This window comes from Citrus sinensis, chromosome 7, assembly GCF_022201045.2.
Source record: "Citrus sinensis cultivar Valencia sweet orange chromosome 7, DVS_A1.0, whole genome shotgun sequence".
NCBI lineage: Eukaryota > Viridiplantae > Streptophyta > Magnoliopsida > Sapindales > Rutaceae > Citrus > Citrus sinensis.
In genome coordinates this window covers 23,284,236-23,305,894 of record NC_068562.1, presented here as the reverse complement: position 1 = coordinate 23,305,894, position 21,659 = coordinate 23,284,236, and the positions used below count along the sequence as shown (strand labels likewise).

Below are 21,659 nucleotides of genomic sequence, written 5' to 3'. Positions count from 1 at the left end.
ATTGGGTCCTTAATTTCAATTGCCTCATGTGGAAAAACAATATGAACAATAAAGGGACCAGACCATCGAGAGCGTAACTTACCTGAGAATAGGAGCGTAACTTACCTGAGAATAGGTGCAAGCGAGAATTGAATAAAAGCACTTTCTGACCTAGAGTGAACGATTTTATCATAATTTGCTTGTCATGGAAGACTTTCATTCATTGCTTGTAAATCTTGGCATTTTTGTATGCATCATTGCGAATTTCTTCAAGTTCTCCCAGCTGTAATCTTCTTTCTGAGCTGACTTGCTGCATATCAAAGTTGAATTTCTTGATAGCCCAATATGCACGATGCTCGAGTTCCACAGGTAGGTGCCAAGCTTTTCCATACACTAGCTTGTAGGGTGACATCCCAATCGGGGTCTTGAAAGTCGTTTTATATGCCCATAATGCATCATCAAGTCTTAATGACTAATCTTTTCTGTCTGGCCTCATCGTCTTTTCTAATATGTGCTTTATTTCTTGATTGGAGATCTCAACTTGGCCACTGGTTTGTGGATGATACGGGGTTGCCACTTTGTGTGTGACTGAATACTTTGTCAAAAGAGCTTTGAATGCTTTGTTACAAAAGTGGGCACCACCATCACTGATTATCGCTCGAGGGAATCCAAAGCGTGAAACAATGTTGCTTTTCAAAAATCCTATCACCACCTTGTGATCATTGGTTCTACATGGAATTGCTTCTACCCATTTCGATATGTAGTCAACAGCAACCAATATGTATTGATGGCCAAAAGAAGGGGGAAATGGTCCCATGAAGTCGATACCTCATACGTCAAAAATCTCAACCACTAAAATTGGATTTAGTGGCATCATATTCCTTCGCGTAATGCTCCCCATTCGTTGACACCTATCACATGAAGAACAGAAAGTATAAGCGTCTCAAAATATAGTTGGCCAATAGAAACCACATTGTAAAACTTTAGTCACTGTTTTCTTAGCACTGAAATGGCCTCCACAAGCTTGTTCATGGCAGAATGAAAGAATATTCTGAATTTCATTTTCTGGGACACATCGTCTAACAATTTGATCTGCACAATACTTGAATAAATACAGGTCATCCCAAAAGAAATTCTTTATTTCTGCAAAGAATTTAGCCTTGTCTTGCTTGGTCCAATGCTCTGGAAGTTGACTTGTAATAAGATAATTAACAATATCAGCATACCATGGTAATACTTCCATACTCATCAATTGTTCATCTAGGAATGGCTCATTCAATGGTAATGATTCCATAATTGTGTCAAAATGAAGACGAGAGAGATGGTCAGCTACAACATTCTCTATGTCTTTCTTATCTTTAAATTCCAAGTCGAACTCCTGCAAAAGTAACACCCAACGAATTAGTCTAGCTTTTGCATCTTTCTTTGTGAGAAGATATTTAAGAGCAGCATGATCTGTGAATATAATTATTTTACAACCAATGAGATAAGATCGAAATTTCTGTAATGCAAACACTACTGCTAGCATTTCTTTTTCAGTAGTTGAATAGTTCAACTGTGCATCATTCAATGTCATACTAGCATAGTAAATAACATGGTGAATTCGATCAACTTTTTGTCCTAATACTGCTCCTACTACATAATCAGATGCATCACACATGAGTTTAAATGGTAAGCTCCAGTTTGGGGGCTGAATGATGAGTGATGATGTCAACAATTGCTTTAATTTTTCAAAAGCCACAAGACATGAATCATTAAAGATAAAAGGTACATCCTTAGCAAGTAGATTGCATAAGGGTCTAGAAACTTTGCTAAAATCTTTAATGAAACGTATATAAAAACCAGCATGCCCAAGGAAAGATCTTACTTCTCTGACTGTTTTAGGTAGAGGAAGATTAGAAATGAGATCCACTTTGGCTTTGTCAACCTCAATACATTTGCTTGAAATGATGTGACAAAAAACAATACCTTGTTTTACCATAAAATGACACTTCTCCCAATTTAAGACTAAGTTCTTCGTGACACATCTCTGCAGAACTAGTGTTAGATGATGTAAACATTGATCAAATGAATCACCGAAGACAGAAAAGTCATCCATAAAGACTTCAAGGAATCGTTCAACCATATCAGAAAAAATGCTTAACATGCCTCGTTGAAATGTGGCAGGTGCATTACATAATCCAAATGGCATCCTCCTATATGCAAATGTGCCAAAAGGGCAAGTGAAAGTGGTCTTCTCTTGATCTTTTGGTGCTATGGAAATCTGATTATATCCTGAGTAGCCATCTAGAAAGCAATAAAATTCATGGCATGCTAATTTATCAAGCATTTGATCAATAAATGGTAAAGGAAAATGGTCTTTACGTGTGACAAAATTTAACTTTTTATAATTAATGCATACACGTCATTTTGTAGTTACTCTAGTGGGTATCAATTCATTATCAGCATTCGTAACTACTGTGACTCCTGACTTTTTGGGGACAACTTGTACAGGACTGACCCATGAACTATCAGAAATTAGGTAAATGATACCTGTGTCTAATAGCTTAAGGACTTCAGTTCTAACAACTTCTTTCATGTTAGGATTTAACCGACGTTGCATTTCCCTAGTAGGTTTAGTATTTTCATCGAGGTGAATGTAATGCATGCAGTCTACTGGGTTTATACCTTTGATGTCCGCTATGGTCTATCCTAATGCTCCTTTGTGCTCTTTTAAAACATCCAACAATTTACCTTTTTATTCGTCATTTAAGGATGATGAGATGATTACCGGCAGAGTATTTTCTTCTCTCAAAAATGCATATTCCAATGTGTTGGGCAATTGTTTGAGCTCGAGTTTCGGTGGTGATTCAGATGATGGGATGAGTTTCTTTTCTGATGGTGCTAGTTGTTCAACTCTTGACTTCCATTTATTAGTGTCCATGGATGGTGCTGAGTCAAGTAGGGCGTTGACCTCATCGACCGATCTGTCAATATCAAAACCCAAACCAAAGTGAGTTAAACATGTTTGTAAAGGATCATCACTAAGGTTTGAAAAAAAAGTATTATCAACTATTGTTTCTATTAAATCCACATCAACAATTCCATCATCTGCACTGTGAGGTTGTTTGGCAATGTTGAAAATATTTAGCTCCATAGTCATGTTGCCGAAGGACAACTGCATATTTCTAGTCCTGCATTGAATATGAGCATCCGCAGTTGCCAAGAAAGGTCGGCCTAGAATAATAGGGATGTGCTTCCTTGAATCCTATATTAGTTGAGTGTCAATTACAATAAAATCAACAGGAAAATAAAACTTGTCTACCTGGATAAGCACGTCCTCCACAATACCACGAGGTATTTTTGTGGACTGATCTGCAAGCTGTAACGCCACTGGAGTTGGGTGTAATTCTCCAAGTCCAAGTTTTAAAAATACTGAGTAAGACAACAGAATTATACTAGCTCCTAAATCCAACAAAGCATTCTCAATTGTGTGGTTCCCTATGCTACATGAGATAGTGGGGGAGCCTAGGTCTTTGCATTTTAGAGGAATTTTATGTTGGAGTATAGAACTAACGTTTTCTGTTAAAAATGCCTTCTTTTGAACATGAATGTTTCTCTTTTTAGTACAAAGGTCTTTAAGAAACTTGGCATAAGATGGAACTTGCTTTATAGCATCAAGTAAAGGGATGTTAACACTTACTTGTTTGAAGATTTCGAGAATCTCACCTGTTGATTTTTCCTTCTTTTCTTTCGCTAACCTCTGAGGAAATGGAGCTTTCGGAACGTATTCTCGTGGGTTGGTTTCTTCTTTCTCCTCCGGTGGTGAGTCTTCAACATTCACAAGTACAATTTGATTTTCTTTTGTCACCGGCATCTCCACTTTGTTGTCGACTTCTTTTCCTTTTTGCAAGGTCATGACTGCTTTGACCTCTCCATGCTGCTGTGGTGAACTGGTACTCGCTTCATGTACTCCTTTAGGATTAGGCACTGGTTGACTTGGAAATTTACCTTTCTCAACAATCATTGCCAAGGTCTGAACTGAAGAAGCAAGTTGTCCCACCATCTTCTCGAGACTTGAAACTGATTGGGCTTGTGAGTTGAAGCCTGCTCTCAACTCATTTCGTATTCCATCAATGGTGCGGTTCTGTTGCTCAATCGTAGAGTGAGTAAGATTCTTGAGATTCTGGAATGAATCCTCTCATGGTCTGGGTTGAGAGTAATTCTGGTTTTGATTGTATGGTTTAAATGATGGCTGAGAGGCTCGAGGAATTTCAGAAATTTGTTGCATTGGTGGAGCTGGAGCTGCTGGTCCATTCTGTTGGAATCCTTGAGACCATGAAAAATTAGGGTGGTCTCTCCATCCAGGATTATATGTGTTGGAGTATGGGTTGTAATTTGATGGCTTTCTCATTACATCTATAGCATTGGCTTGATCTGGGTATGAGTCATGGTCATGCGGTTCTGTTGATTTAGCACTCGATAACGATGCTATTTGTCGAGTAAGACCTTCAACCATCTCCTTGACTTCTTTGATTCCCGAAGTTGACTCGCCAATTTGAACCTCATTTACTCCCTGAATTCTTCTAGTATTCCTGATTGATCAACTCCGTTGTTGGGAATTATCCGTTTGTCGCTGGAGGAATTCCCAAATCTCTGATGCACTTTTTGACATTAGCTCTTCTCCACTTGTTGCTATTAGCCATTCTTGCACATTCGGCAATAATCCCTCCAAAAAGTATTGGCATTGGTGCCATTTCTCGTACCCATGATGTGGACATTTCAAGAGCAGCCCATTGAATCGCTCCCATGTTTCGAAAAACTGCTCGTCTTCTCTCTGTGTAAACTCTAAAATTTCCCTGCGAATAGTATTGGTTTTATGCACAGGGAAATATTTATTCAAAAATTTAGTTACCATTTGTTCCCATGATGTAATGCTATTAGCAGGCAAAGTATTTAACCATGAACGAGTTCTATCCTTTAAAGAAAATGGGAATAATATGAGTTTAATATCATCGTCTGAAAATTTCTCATATTTAAAAGTTTGACAAATAGCATGAAAATCATTCAGATGATTATATGGGTCCTCATTTTCTAGGCCATAGAATGTTGGGAGACAATTTAGCACACTAGGTTTTAGTTCAAAACTCCTAGCAGCTATATTTGGGTATCTTATGTATGATGTACTCAAATTAGCTAAGGGACTAAAATAGTCCTTAAATGGTCTCTCCTGTGGTGCTTGTAAATCCATTCCAAATGTATTTTTAACGTGCTTGTGTGTGCGAAGTGTTTTTTCTAGTTCAAGGTCTATAGGTTCAAGATTAGGTAATAATGACCTACGACCATGCATGCAAAATAAATAAAATAAAAATAAAGATGGGAACAAAACAAATAAAAATAAAGAAGAGGGAAAAATTACGATATTGACCTTATTGCGCTATTACAAACTTACTATAAAAACACACTAAAAAAATACGTGAAAATAAATTAACTAATAATAAATTAATAAGATAAATAAAAAAATTTACAAAAAAAATTAAATTGAAAATTAAATTACAGAATTTTAAAGAAGAAAAAAAAAAGAAATACTAACCTTTAAATATAGATTCACTTTTTTTTTCTTTCTTTTTTTAATAAAAAAATAAAAATACAAGAAAAAAAATTATTCACAAAAACTAATTCTATAAATTAAGATTACTTACCTCCCTGGCAACGGCGCCAAAAACTTATTGTGCAAATTTTAATGTACCCGCAAGCGCACGAATCTATTGTAGTATAGATCAATGGTGACGAGTGTCGATCCCACGAAAAGGTGGATTTTAATTGTGTAGAATTAATTTTGTAAATGGGTGATTGGATTTGTGGTGGAAATGATTTGGAATATGCTAAAACTTAAATTAAAATGGCGAGAATAAATTCTAAAATTGGAATTGAAATGGCGAGAATAAATTGAAGAGAATTCTATTGAAATGACGTATTTGGGTATCTAGATCCGTATCAACATGTATCATGGGCTAAATAATCCTTATTAATGTCAATTAAATCATAAGGGGGGAATCCACACCTCATGAACCACACTTTAATCAATATGGTGCTAAGGGCTTATTGTGCCAAATAATAATAACCTTGTACTAGAGAGCCGGTGTAACCAAGGCGGTATCTAGACAAGATTATTATTATTTGTCGACGAGAAGTCAAAACATCCACAAAAACTAGAAGGGAAGAGAAAATAAATTTACCAAATAAAGCCCATGACACATGTTGAGACTTCACCATCAACCCAAGCTTGAAAGAAAATTAGCTACTCATAATTGAACTAGGGGTAAAATGAAAATTTATTAAAATACATACAAAATACAAGATGGAGAAGGAATTACAGAAAATGGATCCCAAAAATAGATTCAGAGATATCAAATTAGGGGGGGGGGAGGCCCCCTTTTTATAGATACGTGGAGTAAATCATAAGGTTTAAAAGTGATGCCCGTTTTGCCGTCTGATCTCTCCTTTATTGTGAAATGACTATAATGCTCATAAAATACATAAAATACTTAATTAAAATAAAACACACGTAATTAAATCACAAGAAGGTTAAATATATAAAAGTAAGGGTTGTTAGTAAGACTTGAAATGTAAAATGACGGTTTTCTCCTTTATAAATATGCATTTTCTAACACTCAACAGTTTTTATCCCATAAGGTTTTTCCTAGTAAGGTTTTTAATGAGGCAACTTTATATCTCCAAAATTATTCAAGACATCAATGAATAACGTACTCTTTTTTCTTTACTAATTTTTTTTCCTAGAGGTTTTTTTAGTAAGGTTTTAATGAGGCATATTCTTTGTAATGAACATCTAAGGGTGAGTGTTATGAATTTATTAAAATAAATGTGGATGTTCATAACATATATCTCTTAGTTTCCCCACTATCTCCCATTAGCAACCTTTAACTTTCGTATAACTCTCACTATCTCACTAGGAATTATGATCCATAATTTTTACATTTAAGATGAGAGTTCATCTCTTTGTTTTGTACACACACTTGGAATGAATAAAATCACTCTATAATATATTGCTCTCTCATTTTATTCTTCATCTTGTGTTGCTTCTTTATTTTATATTGTTGGCTAATAGCTTTTGTAACAACAACAATAATAATAATGACGAGATATGTTTGGATTCATGATATACTTTGCTTCATTACATCTTAGCCAATTGACCCAGAAAAGAAAAGAACCTTATTCCACTCAAATCTATATTTAATTGACCTGCTGTTTGTTTCAACAGCCAGGGGGACGTTTTTCTATTTTTATAATTAAACAATAATTTAAAGATTTTTTTAAATATTTAAATTATTTCATGTTATACAAAATGGAATATAGGAAAATTATCTCTATATTGCTTTCATTTTGTTATATGTATACCTAACTACCACAAAATTTTGATATGTTCTTTATACTACATTTGTTTTTAGACTTGTATCAATCAACTACTTTGAAACTAAAAATAACTATTTTATCTTCAAATGAATTAAAAGAGTATTGTATTCTATAAAATTTTTTAAAAATAAAAAATATAATTACAAGAATCCCCCTAAATTCTATAAAAAATAAATTTCAAAATGTAAGATGATAATTTTTAAATGAAATTATAGTTATAAAAAATTAATATCTGGTAATTATAATTTTTTGTAATTGTAATTCCATTTAATTTTTGTAATTAAACTAAGTATAGGGAAGTTTATAAAAATTAACATGAAGAGAAAAGCTCCCTATAATTATTGTAAATTTTCCTATAATTAATATTAAGAAACTTCTCTATACAAATTAAATGAAATTATAATCACAAAAAATTAACATGATAATTTTTAAATGAAGTTATAATTATAAAAAGTTAATATATTGGATTTGATATTTATTTATTTTATTAAATTTATGAGTATTTTTGTAATTATAATTTTTAAAATTTTATAGAATAAAATGGTCTTTTAAATCACTTAAGGATAAAATAATTATTTTTTAGTGTCAAAATAATTTATTGATGCAAACTTAAAAATAAACGTTGTACAAAAAATATATTAAAATTTTGAAATAATTAGATGTATATTTGATAAAATAAAAATAATATAGAGATAATTTTCCTAAAATCTAAATACAAAGATTGAATGGCTGGCGACTGCTGATTTGAAAGTTATGGTGTTGGTAGCGAAGAATCCAACGATGATGGTGGTGCGCGAGGCCCAATTCTAAGTTGAAGACGGCGGCACACATATTGATAAAAATGAAAGTTTCGAGAAATAATTTGATCTATTATATTTTACAAATGTAAAATTAATACAAAGAATTTTATACAAAATTCCAGTTGAGTTCTCGAGGCTAGCAAAGGAAATAAAAGCTCCAGAAGAACAAAATTACAGCAAAAATAAATGTACTTTATGATGTATACATATATGAGGCTTCTATTGTGATAACTTACTAGTATACATTCATGATCATGCATTGTGAAGGTGAAGCTTCTTTTGTCACTGAATTTTTATGTCACAAATTGAAGAGTCACATTCTTCACGATTTTTTAGCCTTCACCCTTTAATTTTAAAAAAATTATCATTACACCACTTTTTTTTTTTTTGCGCCTTATGTTCATATAACTACCACAAAATTTTAACATATTCTCTGCACCACCTTTCTTTTTAAATTTGTATCAATTAGCCACTTTTGCTAATATAATTAAATAATTTAAATAAAATGATAAATTTACCCCTAAATAAATTAAAATACCATTTATTTTATAAAAACTTAAAAATAAAAAATTATAATTATAAAAATACCCCTAAATTTAATAAAGAAATAAATCCCAAAATTAGAATTTTTATTTTTAATAAAAAATTATAATTATAAAATAATTGCAAAATTTTGGGATTTAATAAAACTTCCCTAAATTATTAAAATTTTGGGATCTATTTTATTAAATAAGTTTAGTAATTTTAATAAAAATAATTATTAAAATTTTACAAAATCTAAATTTAATAAAAATTAGCTGAACACCTCTATTTTGAATTTATTTTTTTATTAAATTTAGGGGTGTTTTATAATTATAATTTTTTTATTTTTCAAAACTTTTATAAAATAAAATGGTCTTTTAATTTATTTAGGAGTAAAATTATCATTTTGTTTAAATTATTAAACGATAATACTGTAAAAGTGGCTAATCAATACAAATTTAAAAAGAAAGATGGTATAGAGAACATGTTAAAATTTTGTGGTGGTTAGATGAATATAAAACAAAAAAAGTGATGGAATAATAATTTTCCTTAATTTAATCCGCACTTTAAATAGGCCGGTTAAATGTCGATCGCCTGAATTTTAGATTTGGAAGCTGCATACTGGATTTATGAAATAAAATTATTAGTACGTGATGAAATTGATTACTGCTAATTGTGGCATAACATTTAGCAAATTGCATCAATTGAGGAGATACAGGGGCAAACTAATATAAAAATATTAAAGCGCACAATTCTACTTTCACTCTATTTTCTGTCCTCTAGTAACGGAATTTGATTTAAAATGGCTTCTATTAATTTATTTCACTGCTTATTATTTTTGCAAATTGAATTAAAGTATGTCTGTGCTTTTTGAAAATCTGAACTAAGGCAAACTGCGTTTGTGTTTTTTGAAAATTTGAAATTTGAATTAACGAACAAGCAATAGAATTTATTTTTGCATTAAATTTCATCAACGATCTTTTTAATAAATATTTCATTTTGATTTCTTATAAAACGGCATAAAAATTCAAGCGTGGACTTATTTTTATTTTACAACAAAATACATCGAACTCTAATCATTAACATTATCTACATCTGAAAATATTGGGAGTGAGAATTGCAACAAAATTATAATGTGTCAAAAGTTACCTTTTTCGCTACATTGTGCAATTTTATCCACTGTATAGTGTGGGAACTATCATTGAAACCTCTCTATATATATAACGTCGCAAGAGACAAATTAGTTGATAATTTTCTGAGTTAGGTGTAAGTATGAAGGGAAATTGAGAGTTGAATATTGTCTTAAAGAAGAGTGTAGTAGTGGAAATTCCTTGGAAGATTGAGAATTTACACTTGGAATGACAGTATTTTCGCAAGATAATATCATATTATTGCATAATTGATACATATGATATTAGGATTAACAGTGGAAAATATTTGATGTCAATTCGACACAAGCAAAATAAAAAAAGGAAAAAAAGAAAAAAAGAGAACAATAAAACTAAATGTAACAGATTATTACTTACTGCTCAATTACATCTCAGCTAATAGTTGAAAAGAAGGAACTTAATTTATTCCACTTATATTTATACTTAAACCAACCGGAGATTAATATATTTGACATCTTTTCAGCCGAGTGCTTAACTTCTCATCCTTTACAGCTGCAAAGAACTGTTGAAAAAATAGCATAACATGCTATTTTGAGAGCACATTTTGAGTAGGTCCCACTTAATGAAAGTGGAAAATATTGTGAGGTTCGGATTCTACTCCGTTGATACTTCAATAGTATAATTTTATTTTCTCAAAATGGTACTTGGGTGAATGAGAAATTGTCTCTCAAAGTTCACATTTGGAGTTAGAAATTTGAAAGGAAATGAAGCTTATCCCACATGGGAAAAAGAAGCCTAGGAATTAGTGTATATATATAAACACTTAACCATGCACGATTAAGGATTATAAGGATAGAGGCTCTCTTCGCAAGGGGTGGTGCGAATTCAAGACCGATTTGGTTGACTCATGTGCACCCGCACGTCCTGCGTACGCAAATGTCAGCCCAAAATCATCCATGCAAGCTTGGCATGTTTTTATTTCCTTTTTAATTTTTTGTGTAGCGTAGCAGTTTTACAATCCTCACACGGCTATAAAAAGCCACTTCCTCTTCAGTTTTTGAACACTCCGAAAATCAACACCGAGAACACTTGTTTTTTCTTCCTTCTTCGTTTTTTTTTTTTCTAATCGAGTTCACTGTTGTGCTTCGTTTATTTTTTTTCTAATCGTACCCGTTGCATCCTGGGAAACAGATACTAGCAAAACTTAAGCACTCTGTAAAGGTGGTAAATCTGTTTTAAGGAGACTGTTTTTGTGTAGGCCTCGGGTTTTTTATTTCAATTCGGTTTCTTCCGCTTCTTTTCTTCGTTTATTGTTTCTGATTGTTAGCTTACACTATTGTTTAAATTTGCTAACATATAATTTGTTATCTCACTGTTTTATTTTCTCACAAGAACTATGCTAGAATTATAATTTACAATATATATATATATAATATTATATCTGCATGTATTAAAAAACTTTGCTGTAGTAAAAAGATTTCATCTTTAAAAATAAATATATGCGTGATTATTTCTAAAACCAATGGTATCGGTGTGACCTAAGAAAATTCATAAAATTTGGATGTCTTTTTTTCCTATGTATTACGTAAATAACTCAACTTAATATTTATTTAGGTAATTCAGATTGTTAACTGTTCTCAAACTCTAGTTTGTATTATAATTTTATTATTTTTGGAGTTTTGTGGCGATGAATGGAGGCTGCTGAATTTTTAATAATCATAAAAATGAATTACAGTTTTGATAATATAATATGATTATATAAATATTTTTTTAAAATATGTTTAATATAGTTGTTATGTAGCCAATGAACCCGTAGCTTATTGGCATGCTCATTCCCTCAACAATCCTAAATCCTAAACCCTCAACAACCTTGAGGGCATAGGTTCAAGTCTTAGCGCAGGGCCAGCGCTGAGATTTGATTCCCATATATAATGAGGGTTAGTAGGCTCCCCACATTGGGGTAGAATCGATCTCCCTTCAATATTAATAGTGAGGATAAGACCTCCTTCCAACTTTAAGTGAGGGTTAACATTTTTAAAAGAGTTCCGATTGATTTTTAATTGTAAATATCAATAGCGCTCTGATTGTAATATATATAAAAAAAATATAGTTGTTATGTAATTCATTAAAAAAAAAGACAAAGAGAGAAGAAAATTAAAGTCACAAATTAAAAAGATGAAGCAAAGACATGCATCACTACTGTATAAATTGTTAATTAATGTCAAAAGTTAATTGCTTTTGGACAAAGAGTTAATTGTAAAATATAAATGCCAAATGGATATTACTTTGAAGTTTATGTTAGGTGCAAAATGAAATCATAAGGTGACGAGGATTATTCCTTCGAAGCTTCTTTAATGGCTATAGAAACCAGAGTCAAAGACCAAAATAAAAAAGGGTTTTAGACATTTAATTCGTGATTCTTCCCCAATAAAAACAGAATTATCTGATATATACAACGTCCTTTTGACTTTTGAGGTATCTCTCTTACATAATTTACATGAGATTGAATTTAAATAATGATCGTAAAAGACCAAGTGCCAAAGGCTTTTTTAATGATTAAGTTGACATTAAATGAGTTTCTAACAATATAAATATGCATGATACTAAAACAAATTCTTAGATGTTTTCTTTTTTGTATATATGTTATAATTTGAGATCGGTTAAAAATTTTGATACTAACGTTCGTAGAGAACCACTAAGAATAGTTCAAAAATTTATTTTCACTAAAATTTTATAAAATGAGAAAGCACTCCTTGAAACTGTTGCCTTAACCATTTGACTATAAGGCCAATTATTATTATTATTATTTTTTCATGGAAGCTACCAATGGTAATTCTTAGATATTTCCTTAAAGTAACTTAATGAGTCCTCAAAATGTCCATAATGCGACAAAGAATAAAACATTAGAAGAAGCAAGTAATTAACAAGGGACCATCGATCATCACACAAAAATAAATGAATAAACAACTAAAACCAAAATCAGAAACAGATAATGAAACTAGCTGCACTCCCGAGGTGGATCATATTAATACCATTGATGATAAAGTTACAATAACACTATATACATACATACATACACACACACACACACACACACACACACACACATATATATATATATATATATATATATATATATATATATATATATATATATATATATATCGGCAGAACAGTTTAAGAAAAATGAGAGCTCTCTATTGTTTTATCGTGTAATAATTAAAATGGACATAAGTTTAAATTATTTTTTATTTTTCTGTAGTAAAATCAATTAATTTTCTTGACACATTTTTTTATTAAGGAAAATTTACTTGAAGTGAAAAATAATTAATTAACTTTTGTAAAATGTAATTAAAATATAATTTACTTTTATAATATGTTATATAAAGGGATTAAGTAGTTGGAATTGATTGTCAAAGCAAGTGTAATTCTTATTTTTCGTCAATTAACACCAGTTAACTATTAATGGAAAACTACTTAACCCTGCGTGCACGCCGGATTGATATCTATAGAGTATATCAAGCAACTGTTCAAATGCCATGGACTCCATGGGAATCTCAAAACAACTTGTTTTGACCCCACACTCTCAACTTTTAACTCATGAACTGTCTTCCACGTCTGACTAATAGCCCTCTTTAGACGCCAAATGTTTGTGGACTGTGTCGATGAGTTATCCACGAACAAATAACTTAACAAACAGCAGCAATAACTCCAGATCTACTCTTCACTCCAACCACCGATTGAGGATTAATTCCAGCCAACTCTTTGTATTTCATTTGTTAGTGGACTATGCACCATTTGATTTTCAAGCGAAGCGTTTCACAAAACGGACTAAATAATTGGAATTGATTGTCAAGATACCAATTAACACAGGTCGACTCTCAGTGGCAAGCTAGACATAACCCAGCGTGCACGACTATTATTAACTGTGGCAGTTAATGAAAATTTTTCATTATCAGGAAAAGGTGTTGGGGTAGTTGAATAAAAATATGATACAATTAATAGATGAACATAACGCAGCGCGACTAATATTTAAATTGAAACGATGCAATAATTATTTTTTTTTTTCCTGAACCACGAGGTAATCTTGAGTGGGCCCCAATTATGGGAGACACCTTTAATCCCATACCACAATTCAGAAACAGATGATGAAACTAGCTTCACTCCCGAGGTGGATCATATTAATACCATTGATCATAAAGTTACAATAGCACTATATATATATATATTGTCAGAACAGTTAAGTACCCTTTGTTGTGTAAGAAAAATGAGAGCTCTCCATTGTTTTATCGTGTAATAATTAAAATGGACATAAATTTAATTATTTTTTATTTTTCTGTAGTCAAAACAATTAATTTCCTTGCACATTTTTTTATTAAGGAAAATTTACTTGAAGTGAAAAAAAAATTAATTAATTTTTGTGAAATACAATTAAAATATAATTTACTTTATAATATGTTGTATAAAGGGACTAAGTGGTTGGAATTGATTGTCAAAGCAAGTGTAATTCTTTATTTCATCAATTAACACCAGTTAACTATTAATGGAAAGCTACTTAACCCAGCGTGCAGGCCAGATTGATATCTATAGAGTATATCAAGCACCTGTTAAAATGCCATGGACTCCATGCGAATCTGAAAACAACTTGTTTTGACCCCACACTCTCAAATTTTAGCTCATGAACTGTCTTCCACATCTGACTAATAGCCCTCTTTAGACGGAAAATGATTCTCTCCTTATATGATTTCTTATGAGCTTTTTAAGATCTTCTGTCATGTGTCTTTAAATAGTTGTATATTGGTAAAATTCAACTTTTATTTATTTTTTTATTTATTAACTACCAATCAGTAATTGAGTTATTTACTCAGTACATGATCAGAACAGGAGAAAATTTTGATCCTCTTTAGACGCCAAATGTTTGTGGACTTGGTTGATGAGTTATCCACGAACAAAGAACTTAAAAAACAGCAGCAATAACGTCACATATACTCTTCGCACCAACACCGATTGAGGATTAATTCCAGCCAACTCTTTGTATTTCATTTGTTAGTGGGCTATGCACCATTTGATTTTCAAGTGAAACGTTTCACAAAACGGACTAAATAATTGGAATTGATTATCAAGGTACCAATTAACACATGTCGACTCTCAGTGGCAAGCTAGACATAACCCAGCGTGCACGACTATTATTAACTGTGGCAGTTAATGAAAATTTTTCATTATCAGGAAAAGGTGTTGGGGTAGTTGAATGAAAATATGATACAATTAATAGATGAACATAACGTAGCGCGACTAATATTTAAGTTGAAACGACGCAATAATTATTAACTATGGCAATTTAGACCAACTTTTAGAAAAAAGAAAAAAAATTCTTTCTTATTCATTTTGTGACTCCTATTACCATCTCTAAACATAAGTCATGGGGATAATTAAGATGCACAAACTTAGGTTACAATGCTTTAATTAATTTCTCAAAAACAAAAAGAGAAAAATCTATGCCCGTATGCATACCCATTTTTTTGGTATAAAAAGGCCTTCACATGAACTTGAAACGATCATCTACACATCGGATTACTCTAATCTTTTTCGGGCATCGAAACTCAGAACTTGCTAAATTCAATGCAAACATTAAAAAGGTGGAAAAAAAGAGAACCATAAAACTAAATGTAATAGAAATTCTTATTTTTTTACTTCTCCATTACATCTCAACTAATAGATAAAAAGAAAGAACTTACTTTCTTCCACTTATATTTAAACTAAACCAACCAGATATTAATTTATTTGATATCTTTTCAGCCTAGAGCTTCACTTCTCACCTCTCCAAAAGGAAATAGCAGCTAGAACTATAATTTATACATAGTACAATTTTTTAATTACTTTATAAAGTGTTTATGTTATTAGAATACTTATATTATTATCTAGGTAGAACTCAATTTCTGAATTAGAGTTTTCTTAGACTAGTGGATTCACTCTATTATAAATTGAGTGGTTATGTAATTTGTTTGATGACCTTTGATCAATAATAAAAACCCTCTTTCGCAGTTCTTTTGAAATTAATTATTTATCTAAATCTCTTTGATAGAGTCAGTTGAATTTGATCGTTCCTTTTAATGTTGGATGAAATTGATAAATTCTTTTAAGTTGTAACTTGCAAGAGTGCCAAAAGAGGATCAAGTATCATTTGTGGTTAATTTCAAGTTGAAAATGAGTATTTCAAATTAACGGGCTAGCGTGCAAAAGTGTAGATGTCTCGAAGGAAGAGACAAAATTCAATCATGGAGTTGTTTGAAGAGAATGTTGAGATCAAGATTCATTCCTCTTGATTATTGTTTGACTCATTAAGATATGAGATCTATTTATGATATGCTGATCAGTTTGAAAGACTTTACTGGCAAGCATATTTTGACGAGATTGAAGAATTATTAGTTGTGAGATTTTAGAGGGTTTTCATGTTGACATAATAGAATGCCTTCGTACCCTACCTACACCTTAGATTGTGCCATCTCCTTAATTGGCTACACAAATTGAATGTCATCTTTTGAAGGAGTTCAAAGCAAACCTGGGTAAATTAGCTTGATAATTGTTGGGAAATTGATGGGTGAAGTAGACATACAAATAAAGTGAAATTGAGAAATAATGAGACACAAAATCACACAAAGAAACTAAAAATTACGTGGTTCAACTTTTAGCCTACGTCCACAAGCGAAGATAAAAGGAAAATATTTTACTAGTGAAAAAGAGTAACAAGTATTGTGGTATTTTAACTCACTACCTAGAACCCCAATACACCTAATCTCTCAAATCACTATAACAAGAGCTTATAATTTCAAGCTCTCTAAACTCTCTTTCTAAAATGCTAAATTGCTTCACTCTTAATGGAATGCTTCAGCTCTTTATCTGCAACTCTATTTATAGCAAAATCAACCAAGAAATTAACGATTACAGCCCAACAAGTATGGCTACAATTTTGTCAATCTATGTGGCTTCAATTTTGTCAATCCTAGCTTTCAAAATTTATGGGCTATGATCTCCATTTTCTTTAATTTGCTGGCACCAAAGTCAAGTACCAAATTCGGTGCTGACTTGTAGGTGCTTTCTTTGACATTAATAATCTTAGAGATGTTTCTAAGAAGGAGATGAAAGATGTGCATGAGATTTCAAATGCCCAAGAGGAAGTAATTGAAGACATGTTCACAATTGTAAAAGAAGAGGTGACTTCTACTCTTAAATTGTGCATTGAGCCTAATAGTATAATTTAGTTTTTGCAGCCAATTCAATTTGAAGACATGTCAAAACCAATTATTGATATTGGTTATGCCTATTTACATTGAAGCTAAGAAGGTTGTGCTTGAAGAAGTTCTAGTTGTAAAAATAAAGTTAATTAGCAAGCATACTGAGAGAGATTTGGTGAAATCTTGAGAGGCTTTGAGGCTCTTCATTTGTACAAATTTCATCTTCTAGAAAATGGAGAAAGAACATGAAATATTAGTTGTTCAAAGTTTCAAGGAAGATCAACGATAGGGATATGAGTTCAATCATTGAGATAATTTGATGCTATGTTACAAGTTCTATCCTTCAGATTGCACGTAAACTCAAGGATGAGTTTCTTTCAAGAGAAGCGAAATGATTTTGGACAATTAATTACTTTAGCAAGTGTTCTAACTTTTGTTAATCAGATTTTATTAGAGTCCTCCTGCTATTATCTAGATAGGATTCAATTGTATTTGCTCTATTGTAAATAGAGTCGTTAAATAATCTATTTGATAACCTTTGATTAATAATAAAATCCTCTTGTATAATTCCTCTGTAATTATTTATCTAAATCTCTCTATTTGAGTTATTTGGATTAGAGCATTTTCTAATCTTGTTGTAAGGCATTATTATAATCTTGTTGTAACGCATTATTATCTGTCTATGACGGAGCAACATAGCAACCTTGTAGAAGCAGAATTGATTGGTAAGGAACATTATATATTGTTTTAGTATTAAACCAAGTCAACACGATTAGGTTATACTCTTATCGAAGCGTGATTAAATCTCGTTATAATCCAAATGACTCAATGAGATTTTTAATAACGTATAAAGTGAGATTAGGTGATGTTCCATTCTAAACGACTTTAGAAGAGAGATTTTAATAGATAATCACAGATGAAACTATAAAAAAAATTTTTTTATTAAATAATTGAAGCTGAAGTTATAAAAATAATGATAAGACTTCTCTATTTATAATAGAGGAAACCTACTTTACTAAGTTAATGTAAAAAAAAAACTAAATCATAATTATGATAGAAATAAAATATTAAGATATATACTATAATTGACTCTAATTAAAATAAAAAGTCTTAAAATAATAAAAATTATAGAATTTTAAAATAACGTCCTACATTCAATACGATTGTTATTTAATTTATTTAAAAATAAAACAAAGAGAAAAGAAAATGAAAGTCACAAATTAAAAAGATCAAGCAAAGACAAACGTGACTACTATAAGTCAAAGGGCAAGAACAAATGGTTAATTAATGTCAAAAGTAGGTCTTGGGCCCAGAGTTAATGTTATAAATGTCAAATTGGAATTTCTTTGAAGTTTAGAATAAGCGCAAAGTCAAATCACGCGCTCTCAGTTATTTGACACTACTGGAAAAATTGATGGCTAGCTGCCGAGCACAATTCCTTCGAAGCTTCCATAATGACCAAAATAAAAATGTTTTTAAACATTTAATTCATTATTCTTTCCAAACAAAAACAAAATTATCTGCATATAATACGGACCGGGTTGTGAACCCTTTTGACTTTTGAGATGTCTCTGTTACATAATTTCAATGAGATTGCAAGTGCCCAAGGCTTTTTAATGACATTATAGGAGTTTCCAGACAATATAAAGATATGGGATACTAAAACAGATTTTTCGATTTTTCTTTTTTACAAGTATATTATAATACGAGAGGTCCGCTAAAAATTTAGATACAACGTTTATAGATACTTACCAAGTATAATACAAAAGGAGAAAGAACTCCTAGATAGACTCAAACTATTGCATACAGTGTTGGTTGTCCCCACCATTGGACTACAAGGCCTATTCTTATTATTATTATTGTTATTTGTTCATGCAAGCTTCTAAAAAGCCATTGGTATAATTCTTGGATATTTCCTTAAAGTAACTTAAGTTGTCCTCAACAGGTCAACAGTGTGACAAAGAATATACATTACAAGAGCAAGTAATTAACAAGGGAACAATATCACACAAAAAATAATAAATAAATAAATACAACCAAAATGAGAGGTCATGTTGTGTTGCTCATGACTCATGAGAAACAGATAATGAAACTAGTTGCACTCCCAAGGTTGATCATATAAATACCATCACAATAGCATACATCAAAAGATCATAAAGTTACCATAAAGCTTCGTATATATCACCAAAACAGTTTAAGTACTGAATTTAATTTATAAAATGCCTAGACTTATTTGTATAATATAATATACATTGAACTATGAAAATTAAGAACATATTCGCATTTTTATTGACTCTAGATTTCAAAAGCATCAAGAGCTAGTTAATAAAATTCATCCTGAAGAAGAATTGCCAAAACAGGAACAAAGGAGATGAAAACCGAGTTCGTGAAGAATGACCTTCAGCTCGTGATAAACAGATGAGAAAATTCGACGCTTAATGCATCCTCTCTTAGGAGGGAGATAAAGAACTTGCTCCATTTTCTGCTGGCAATAAGTTCTGCGCCTGGCCTCGAGCTTAAGGGATCCAGCTTCAGCTTTAGGCATTGTGAAAAAATTACAAGGCAAAAGGCAAAAATTAATGGGTGTGAACTAGAATTTTACAACAAAATTATATGGTGTCAAATGTCCACTGCCTTGAGCTCATATATATATTTGTGTCAACTCAGGAAGAGACAAAGTTGACAAATGAAGGGAAAATGAGAGTAAAGCTTCATATTTAAACGGAGTTGACAAAACGAAGGAAATTCTATACTTATCCCACAAGATATTCATTGACTCCAAAGTCCAAACCTACATTTCTTATGAAAAGTAAGTAGTAGACACACATCATGGAGACATGATAATGTTTTAATTAGAGTTTGATTGAGTGTCGACAGCTGGTTTAGGTGATGGGACCCACCGCGGTGAAGGCCATTTGCAAGGTGGTAGTTGTGGGATGCTGCCCCATGGGCAAGCAAAGGGATTTGATGAGCTGATGACTGAGGTGGTAGCACCGAAGACCATATCATAGGAGGCCGATGTAGCACCAATGGAAAGTGACCAAAGCGTGGTAGTCCATGGCCAGGCTCACTACTATTACTTTTGTTATTTTTTTAATTATTATTTCTACAAATACATTATCATCTGAAATTTATTGAGAGCCTAAATACATAAATTTGTAGTGCACCCTAGAATTATTTAGGGCATGAGTTCTTACCGTGGCTGCTCATGACTAGTATTTTCTAACACTTGAGTCATGAAACAACAAAGTAACAATAAAAAATAATATGCCAATTGTCCTTTGCTCCCTTAATTGCCAGCTGCTTTAATCGATGATGATGGTTTTAGCATACTAGTATATATGTTTGCTTTGCATACGGCACTACATTGGAGGTAAATTTTAAATAGGAAAAAGGACACCTACACCCTTTTTGAGAAAATAATCACAAAGGCTCCTAAGTTTTTAATAAAGGACACTAAGACCTCCTTTTGACAATAATACCTTTTGATGTCATAAATCTAAAAATGTTGACCCGAAAATTTTATAATAAATAGAAATATGGCATTAAAATAAATTTAATAATGTATACATTTTAAAATAATTTCAATATTTAAAAATATTTTTATATTTTACAATCTATTAGACCTAATTTATTACATTAAAGTAATTTTAATAATAAATAGAAACATAATATTAAAATAAATAAATTAAAATCAAAATTATTTTGGGTATTATTAAAAATAATTTTAATATTATTAATAAGCAGGTATTTTGTTAATTGTAAATCTATTTAACCCAAATATTTGTTAAAAATCTCTATAATAAATACAAATATATAATTAAAATAAATATAATAATTTAATATTTAATATTATTTTAAATGTTAAAAATAATTTAATATTATTAGATAGATTATATTATTTATATTAAATTTGCATTAATTAAAAAAATTCAAAGTTAATTTTCTAAATTACTAAATTTAAAGAGTATTATGGTAAAAAAGATGGTCTTAGTATTCCTTTTGAAAACTTGAGGGTCTTTGTGACTGTTTTTCCATATCTTAGGAGTGTAGGTGTCCTTTTTTCTTTTAAATATTACTTCTTTAATTAAAGACAAAATTTAAGATAGTCGAAGAATAAATTATCACAAACTCATCAGTTTAATTTAAATTAAAATTTAAATGTTCCCTACATTAATTATAGGAATTTATATTTATTTTTTAAAGTTTGAGGTTGAGGTAATTAGAAAAATATATATACTTATTCAGCTACGACGATACTGAAGAAAAGATGAATTCGAAAGTATTAAGTACATCATCTGCATTTCAAAAACATTTTTTTTAAAGCAAAATAAAATATAATTAGTAATATGATCCACAATTTGAGAAATTATTCTCTGTAATTCCAAGAAAATCTCGAATGATTCAACTAAAATCAAGTGCCTGAAGTTTTAACGATTGAATTGACACGCATTAAAATTTTGAAGAGACAAAGATTTGGAAATTTCTTGAAAAGTAACCTAGCTTGGAGGTAATTTGGCTTCTGGCCACAAAATGCCAACCCAGTAAATTAAATGAAACAGAAAACGCGCAACATCAATAAGAATTAGGGCCCTACAATATTT

The 21,659-nt window shown here is 31.1% G+C and overlaps 1 protein-coding gene and 1 non-coding gene across 2 annotated transcripts in view; one reads left to right on the top strand and one right to left on the bottom strand.

The window, feature by feature from the left end:
- Window positions 1-1,387: 1,387 nt before the first annotated feature.
- Window positions 1,388-21,659, bottom strand: part of LOC127898878 (uncharacterized) — a gene marked incomplete at both ends in the record, with an annotated part of 76,484 nt that continues 56,212 nt past the window's right edge. The window contains one exon of the mRNA XM_052431376.1: window positions 1,388-2,265. Coding sequence (XP_052287336.1) covers window positions 1,388-2,265 — 878 coding nt within the window. The remainder of the gene's footprint in view (window positions 2,266-21,659) is intronic.
- LOC127898988 (small nucleolar RNA R71) lies at window positions 4,722-4,825 on the top strand. The gene has a single exon (XR_008050756.1). It is a non-coding gene; the product is annotated as a small nucleolar RNA R71 (small nucleolar RNA).